Below are 9007 nucleotides of genomic sequence, written 5' to 3'. Positions count from 1 at the left end.
ATGGCATTCGGGTAGTGCATAGATGAAAACAAACTTAACAAAATGCAATAAAAAACTCGGTTTGTTTACATTTGTTACTTAGGTCGTAATGAACATTTTATACAGAATTTAAGAATTTTTTCGAGGCCTGTATGCTTAGCAACATATGAGCTCAGAGAAAAATAAGAGTGCGTATGTATTAGCTCGCTCTCTCTCCTCTTTCTGCTAGTATTTTCTGTTTTGTTTATGCTTGCTCAGTTTTGCTCAAAATGCCGTCGAAACAAGAAGTATTTCGCGAGCGCGTTGTATAGTTCTAAAAACTGCACAGAAATCTCGGCAAAAAGCATACGGTACAATATTTTAAAAGCAAAAATGTTTCGGCTTCGACAGTTTACAATATCCTAAGATGCCCAATAACTGCTCGTAAGGAAGGTAGTGGAAGACCAGCCAAAATTATGGACGCAAAAGGACTTCGTTCTCTTTCTCGTGCCTTCAACAACAAGGATTCACTGAGCCAACGGGATGCCGCAAAAAAATTCAACCGTTCTCACCAGTACATCTGCAAAACGTTGAAAAGAATCAGAATAAAGTGCCGAAAGAAGACATGAGCCCCGGAATATACTATATACGCACAGATTTCAACGCTGAAGTCCCAATGCCACTGGTTGATTAAAAATTATTCCGGAAAAAGTTTTGTTTTGGACGACGAAAGTTATTTTCCTCTTTCGAAGACGCAGATTCGCAGAAACGATCGATACTATTCAACGGATAGTTTTATTGCACCTCCGAACATAAAATATAGAATTAAACATAAGTTTGAACAGAAAGTGATGCTGTACATTGCCATTTCCGAGAAAAGTATTTCATAGCCATGGTTCAAGCCATCTGGGTTGGCAATCAATCAAGATGTATACCAGAACGAATGTTTGAAGAAAATTTTGATCCCGTTCCTTCAAAAACATCTTGCTGATGAACAAAAAGTGTTTTGGCCGGATAAAACGTCATCGCATTACGCCAAAAAAACACAATCGTTCCTGAATACCCATTCGATCTCATTTGTACCCAAAAACCACAACCCGACAAATCTGCCTCAGTGTCACCCAATCGAAGATTTCTTCGGGGTTTTGAGCTCCTTGGTGTACAAAAATAACTGTAGAGCCACGAATTGCAAACAGTTGATTAGAAGAATCAAGAGATGCATTCGCAAAGTTGATATGAAGGCCGTACAACGCTCCTGTTCCGACATCAAACGGAAGCTTCGCCGAACATCCGAAAACGGACCGTTTTCAAATGTTCACTAATTTTTTTCAACAATGGACAATGTATGTTTAATTTCAATCAAAATCTCATCATCTTCGAGTATGTTTGTCTATTTTTGACAGCTTGAGAAAGAAATTTCAAAATTTTAGTTGCCACCCTTTATAATCCGGGGGTTTGAAAATTTGAATCAAATGACTTGATATAATCAGCTTCATCATAGATTTCATAGATTTCATAGATTATGGGAAACGCAAAATCACTGTTAGACAACATTTCTACACGAAATTATTCCACCGTCTAACCCGTTTGTGAGGAATTCTGGTAACCCTCAGAAGGCTGGCTGCATTCCGGCAGCTGTCAAAATTGTACAGGCAAAATTGCGTCATTATCTCGCCGTATGTGTCATGTTTATTTCTCTCTTCCTTCTTCTTTCTTTTTTTTTAATTCGACTTCATTTGATGTTCGTCAATTCTGCATGTGCATACAAAAAACGAACTTTGAGACGAGTTAAATGAGATTGAAATATTGGTATGTTTGGGAGTGAGGAAGCACTGTTATTGACAATAATATTTTTTCTTAATTATTATTATGAAGGGCAATAATTTATTGCCTTTCAAATGACTTTTTAATAAAAAAAATGAAACCAACACGCTAAAAATGAAGAACCGATTCAAAACGGTTCTGCCAATCTTGTGTGGCAAAAATCTGACAGAAACAGAACCGTTAATAACCGCTAGGCGAAATTCTCTGCCGGAAACGGTTGTTGCATTGTTGCCAGACTTTTGCCGGAATTCTGGCAGAATTCCGGCAAAAATGGCTGGCAGACATAGCCAGCCGTCTGGGGGGAAATCTGCCCGCCGCGTACAAGTGGGAATCAGCATCAAATTTAACATTATTATACACATTATTTGGGATATTTTTTCATAGATATAACCTTTTCAGAGCCTCTGTTAATGTTTTCTCACAAGATATAAGGATTATTATAGGATTAATTTGACCAAAAATACAAATCAATATATAACTTACTTTTGCACTGCCATTTCTAGTCGTTAGTAGGTCAAAGGTCAAGAATCAAAATAAAATTAAATTTTGAAAAACAAAGAGCAGATTTAACACACAAAGAAGTTACGCAGTGTAGTTTACCTGTTTTTGTTTTTTTTAAAGATATTTTTTATTCAGGCCTATTTGCGTACAAGCTTTACGTGGCCGATTGAGCCGATTTTTTAAATAAATTTTTTTTTGAGTTGGATCTCGTTGTCACCCTTTTTCTAGGGGGAGAGGAGCTTCCATTTCCCTCCTGCGAGGATTGAGGGGCACTTCGTTCGTGGTTCGTCTCGTCATCCATTGCCACATCGATGGTAAAGCTTGCTTCAAATAGAATTGGAACAAAGACAATTGCCTGTATTTCAGTTATTTATTATTGTATTCAAGATCTTTTTTTATACAAATGTAGCGTTTTCTTCATACTTTAAAAAAAAATACGGATAAAATTATTCGTCACGGTTTTGAAGAAATTCTCGAATTTTTCCTGTAACACGGCTCAGTAGGCGGCGCACACCTCCTTCGTCCATCGTTTTAGCTATCTTATTCCACCAGGTCGTCATCTGATTGATGTCTTTGACCTGGGATTTGACCGAAGTCAGCCTTGACACAGGTTTCATCGTCCATCAGAAGACACCCGTTGAACTTGGTCAGCACCTAGTCATATAGTTTCCGAGCACGAATTTTGACCACACTATTCTATTTGATGGTCCGATTTGGCTGTTTGCTAGCTCGATACGACTTGATTCCTTCCCGGAGTCGAGTTCTCCTTACGGTATTATGGGCAGCACCGAATTTTCTGGCCAAATCACGGTCCGACAGATTAGGATTCCTCTTAATCGTCTTCAAAATCTTACCACGCAATTTCCGGTCGTCAGTTCGACTCCGACGATCGGCTTGAGGCTTCCGAATCGTCGTCAATGTTTTCTTATACCGTTTGATAACGCGCCATACGGTATTTCTGGGCAATTTCAGCTGTTTAGCTAGCCTAGATGCAGACCACAATGGATTTTCCAAATAACTGTGCACAATTTTTTTTCTTCTTTCGGCTTCCATGTTGATTGTTTACAAAGTACAGTCGATTTTCGGAATGTCAAAAATCATACGTGAAGCTGACAAAATTCCCGACACGTGGGCGCCAAGAGCTTCCAAATCCGTCCACCAGGAGCGCCACAATATGAGCAAAAGTTTGTTCCAATTCTAAATGAAGCAAGCTTTATTGTTGTTGGTTTCATTGCTAGTTGCTGGAGATGAGCCTCGTTGTATATTGTTTGCAGTTGCTGGTTGGTTGGATGGTAAGTTGTTCACTGCAGCTAATGCACTTTGTTCTATAGGGGATACGTTGGATGGTTTCGTTGAAGGGGATGTTTCACTGTTGTTGGTGACTGTTACAGGTGTACTGGGGTTGCTTTGGGTTGGTGTGACGGAAGCACTGTTGTCCTTTGGTGTAGTTGTCTCCTTGTCCAGTTTATCACATGGCTTACCGTAGTGAACAGCTTTTTGACAATACTGACATGTGGCCATCTGATTGTCATAGGTAACAAGTGATTTGCACTGAATTCTTGTATCTTGACCGAAAATCGCATAAGAAGGTATAGGCTTCTTCAAGTGTATGCGTAATACACGTACGCCATTTAGAATACCGGGGAAAAAATTCTTCCACTTTTCTTTTTCGACAGAGAGAATCTCTCCGTATTGGGACATAGTTTTGCGAATATAATAATCGGTGACGCTTGAGTGAAGATCATGCACACGCACTTCTATAGCACTATCATCCATATATACTGGAATGTTGTACCTAATGTTCTTGTGTTCCACATAGTGCACATTGTTATTGTCTTTTGCGAATTGAATTGCATCCAACTCTTTATAAAACTGGATGTAAACAACATTATTCGTCTTATTGCATTGAAGTAAATGCACACGTTTAATGTCCAGCTGCATTTGCTCCTTAAGCAAACCTTCAAGTTCTCGTATCGAAGGTCGAATTTTGCACTGTCTGAAGTCAACAACAATCGTATTCTTTCGTGTCGGCGGTAGCTTTTGTTCGTTTGGTTCACTCATTTTCGAGGTCTATTATTCACTACACAATACTGTACTTGGTTTCTTCTGTCCCCAACGTAAGCGGTTTTGTTTGTCGACTGACTTGGATGAGATATAAACTCGAGCTGTCCTGTTTTTGTTATCATGACTCTGTTTAGTAGTGCAGTTTCACAGTAAACATTTTTTGCAAATAGATATTTCTGCGTATGATATATCATACGCTAGGATATAATGGGTTAATGGCAAAGTCTGCTAATTAACGAAATTGCAAGTTTACATACCAATCTGCAAACCTGGTATATTTGGTTCTGACGCTCATTATTTCGCTATACTGCGACGATTCCGTCGCATTCTATGTCCAGCTGAAAATCACTATACACTAAGGTCTTTTATGCGAATTTTCAGAATTAGGCGGTTTTTTATGCGGTACGTAAACTCTCATAAAAAATCTTCATTGTACATTGAATTTAAAAAGCACAAAAAATTGAAGTGCAATTTACATATGAATGCAATTTACAAATTTTTATCAGTGTCATAATCGTAATGTGTGAAATATTACCACCCGGTACTACTACATCGTGATCATAATCAAAGACATCATAGTAACAAGATATCCAGCTCTCACATTTCCCGAACAAATCATTGGCAACATCATTTTTTGCGAGCATGGCGCCCTCAGACGAGTCCGCATCGAATCTCGTACATAGAAGTATGGGAGAGAAATGTCAAATTCGTGCGCGCCAAAATAGCAGCACTGCGCACCCATACAATTGACATGATATGTTGAATGTGATGCCGTGCGATGGCGTTGCTGAACTGAATATTGATTTCACTCTAAGCTGACAGGGTCTGTCATAATGCTTCTCATGTTCTGTAGAGATGCCAGATTTGCAGATTTGTTTGTAAATCAACAGATTTCGTACATAGTGCTGCAGACATTTTTTGTTGTGCTGCAACCTTTTGAAAATCGAGTTTATTGCAGACTTTCGTTAAAATTTACAGACTTTTTTTTGCTCGTCAAATCAGTTTAGCGTATCATACTTTAAGGAGAAATTGCTACCAGCAAGACATACTTGCTGACTGCAGATTTTTTTCGGATATTACAGACTTTTGCAGCCCTGCCTAAAGATATTTGAAATTTTTTACCTGGCATCTCTGATGTTCTGTCAAATTGTTAACGTTTTGTTTTTCATATCGCGTTTTCAGTCGTACTCGTTCGTTTTGGTGAATTTTTCAGGCAATTTTAGTATATTGACCTCTCCATAATTTGATATTCGGGTTTCCCAGTGTGTACGCTATGACGACCAGCGAATATGAAACGGCTGGTGGCATGCATTTCTTGGATTTACCGGATTGTATGATAGAGCAAGTGTTCGAGTATCTCAGCTATGACGAAATTGCAAAGAAGCGAATTGTGAGTCAGATTCTTTCCCCGTTCCTTCTGTACCATAATTTCTACCTGGAGGAAATCTCGTAACTTATAACGGCTTGTGTGTTTTTTCGTTCTGTAGGTTTGTAAAAAGATTGACCGCGTTAGTCAATCGCTGCTTAACCGAGGTTTTATGAAAATGATCAAGAGGCACAACGCCAATCTGAAAGCTATTAAGTCTCAACTTCCCAGGAGAGAATCTGAGCGAAGGAATCATCCTTTGGCTAAGCATTCGGATATATTGACTTGTATCGAGACTAGAATCTCAATGCTCTCGATGACTTATTCGAAATACATCGATAAGGATTTGTGCTGTTTCATACCCGGAAAGGTGATCGATGAGGTGTTTAACATTTTGAAGCTGATTGAGGGTACATCAAAACCTTTGAGAGCGCACGAAGTGTTGCAAGAATTGAGAGATATCTCATCAATGGCAATCGAACATTTTGACGAAAATATTGCTCATCGTTTAAAACGAATTATGGGAGTTCATCATCCAAGCGGAAGTCATTTGCCATTTCCGACTCCGGGATTCATTCAGAACGAAGTGGTTTTGCCGTGTGACGTCAATGGAGAGAAACTCATCTTACCAACGCTAACGCCTATTTCACCACATAAGGCCGGCCCATCCCAGCAGCTTTATTGCCACCAAAGTTCCTCGACGGCGTGCAACGCTAGTCGCATTAACCATGCATCGATTAATCGTCTCAGTCATAAGTCGCGCAAAATGAGGCTCACTGTCAATAAAATTGTATCGGCGATGCAGATCTACAAGAACCAGATGAAGCAAATGCGTTCGCAGATCATGCGCAACTGTGCCGAGATCAAAGATCTGCGACGGCGTCTCGATGAGTCTGAAACGAAAAATCGGGAATTGATTGCAAACATAAATCAACTTAGTTTCGGTGTCGCTCCGTCCACAACGGAACTGGCATCCAGTTCCGTGGAATCGACAAAAACAGCACGTTCCCTCCCAACTACTCGGAACATCAAGCCACGCTCTGCCACCATTATACTGAAACGAGTGTTGGCCGAAACCGAAGCTTTGGGTGCGGCAATCGGCCCCGCGTCCCCATCCATGTCATCGATTCTTTCTCCCGTAGAAGCTGAACCGTCGAGCAGCTCGAAGAAGGCTAAACTGAATTGAAGTTATACAAGAATACTCTTTATTATTTTAACATTTATGGTCAGAAGAGCACCATTCAGAATCTAGAAAGAAGTTCAATGACTTCTTGATCAACTCTATTTAATGATAGTATCTTTTTCGATTTTAAATTTATGTAAGAAACAAACGAAATGTATACTACGGTTGAAAGTCGTTTCCTTGCAGATAGATTAGGGAAACAAAAAGATACCAAGCTAGAATTTTGAGCTTTTTTTCATTTGGATTAGCGATTACTAACATTATCCAAAAAAAAAATCTAACAACCAATTGTTTCGCGAAGCTTCGTGATTCGCAGTAAAATTGTTTGTTGGATTAAGATTGATAGCAAACAATACGAGCAAGAATGAAATAGTGTGAAAAGCAAAGTCCTGGCATTACATTCCTTTTGTGGAATTTGGCCTTTCTTTTTTAACAGACTTCGCAGCCGATTCTTAGTGTACAGAATCATTGCATGGCTAGTACTATGCAGTCACGTACCCAGAGGGGGGCCGAGGGGCTCGGGCACCTCCCGAAATCAAAAACAGATATATAATTATTTAGAAGGTCTAAGGCATGTGTCGCAAAAATAACAAGACAGCAAACGTAAAGAAATGTAATACAATAACAGATCCAGAGAAAAAGTTTAAAGTGTCTGTTAAAAACACCCGTGAGAGGCACACCGAGAATTAGGTACATAAGCAGTCTTCAGTAACATTATTATTTTACCTTGGGCCTCTCCCGAAACGAAATCCTGGGTATGGGTCTGGTACTATGGATCCTACTGACACTAAAAATCCTTCCAGGTCGGGGCTCGAACATACGACAACTGACTTGTAAGACCAGCACCCTATGCATTGAACCGCCAACCCGGGACAATGAAATAGTATGAGTGTTATTCGAATTACTAATGTTATACTAATAGAACACAAATTGTAATGTTTTTTTTTGTTTTTTTTTAGCAGCGCTGAAAAGAGTTTCAAAATAATTATTCGAAATATACATTCAATGAACCTAAACACTGTCTGTTAGTCAAAACTTATCAAGTCCCTTACTTTACGTCTATTTTAGCGGTTATTCGAAAACCTCTACTACGTCGAAACGGTATATCCAGAGCCGATAAGGTTCATTCTGTCATCAACTTACAGACTGAAACGGTTTTGAGCACTACAGAATAGTTTTTCGCCCCGATTCTGCAATCCGACGGATTTCTGATACGATCGAAACTACACTTTCGTTCGAGTTCGAATTTTGCATTCTTTATTCCGTTCCACTTGTATGATTCGATCGACGCTCGTTCGGGAACACTTGAAATTTCGAACACTAACCATCAAAGCTGTCAACACTACATACACTTTCTATATTATATTATATTGATTATTTCTTAGTAAACGAAACCGTCACACTTGTGTAAACAAATTAGAACGATTCTAAACCGAACAGAAGTCGTACGTACGCAAGTCGATCGATTAATGTTCGAAAATTTAAGAACTCGAACGAATGATATTCGAGTTCATACCCAATTCGAACGGAATGCAGAATGAAAATTGCACATTCGATCGAAATATTTCGAATCGATCGACGTACAGAATAGGGGTGAATAACTCCTTAATTTTTACGGAAATTTAAGTCCGGGAACATAAAATTTTACTGACTGTTCAGTAATTTACATGCTAATTGCTGAAATTCGTTAATGTAAAGTTCTGATATCTTGGTAAAGCGCATTTTATTGCCGAAGTTTGGCATAATATGTTGCTGAACATGCCCGTAAACAACAAATCTACCGAAATCAGTAAATCCATTTGCCAAGATTTCGAACAGCGTGTTAGCTTTTACTGAAATTCGGCGAGACACTTGTCATCTAATTTCACCTATCGATTGTGTATAGCAAAGGACGTCGCCATTTCTCATGGAGCTTAAAAATATTTACGAATTTGGCGAATGAAAGAGATTTCAGTATTACGTGTAAAGCTAAATGGAATCAAAATGTTCTTTTTATATATACTTTTGAATATTTATTTATTTCCAGGTAGGGTGAGCACTAGAAACAAATGTTTTTATCTGTGATAGGGTGACAGAGGTATTTTGGCCCACTTTACGATTGATTTTATTTT

The 9007-nt window shown here is 38.9% G+C and overlaps 1 protein-coding gene across 1 annotated transcript; it reads left to right on the top strand.

The window, feature by feature from the left end:
• The first annotated feature begins 5508 nt into the window (after nucleotides 1-5508).
• LOC131437468 (F-box only protein 28) lies at nucleotides 5509-7902 on the top strand. The gene is made up of 2 exons (XM_058606841.1): nucleotides 5509-5737; nucleotides 5835-7902. Exons 1-2 carry the CDS (start codon nucleotides 5621-5623, stop codon nucleotides 6897-6899), a joined length of 1182 nt encoding a protein of 393 aa, XP_058462824.1. The 5' UTR covers nucleotides 5509-5620; the 3' UTR covers nucleotides 6900-7902.
• Nucleotides 7903-9007: the final 1105 nt, after the last annotated feature.

The sequence above is a fragment of the Malaya genurostris genome, chromosome 3 (genome assembly GCF_030247185.1).
Source record: "Malaya genurostris strain Urasoe2022 chromosome 3, Malgen_1.1, whole genome shotgun sequence".
NCBI lineage: Eukaryota > Metazoa > Arthropoda > Insecta > Diptera > Culicidae > Malaya > Malaya genurostris.
Note: the sequence above shows the minus strand (reverse complement) of the source record. Positions and strands in the feature narration are given on the sequence as shown.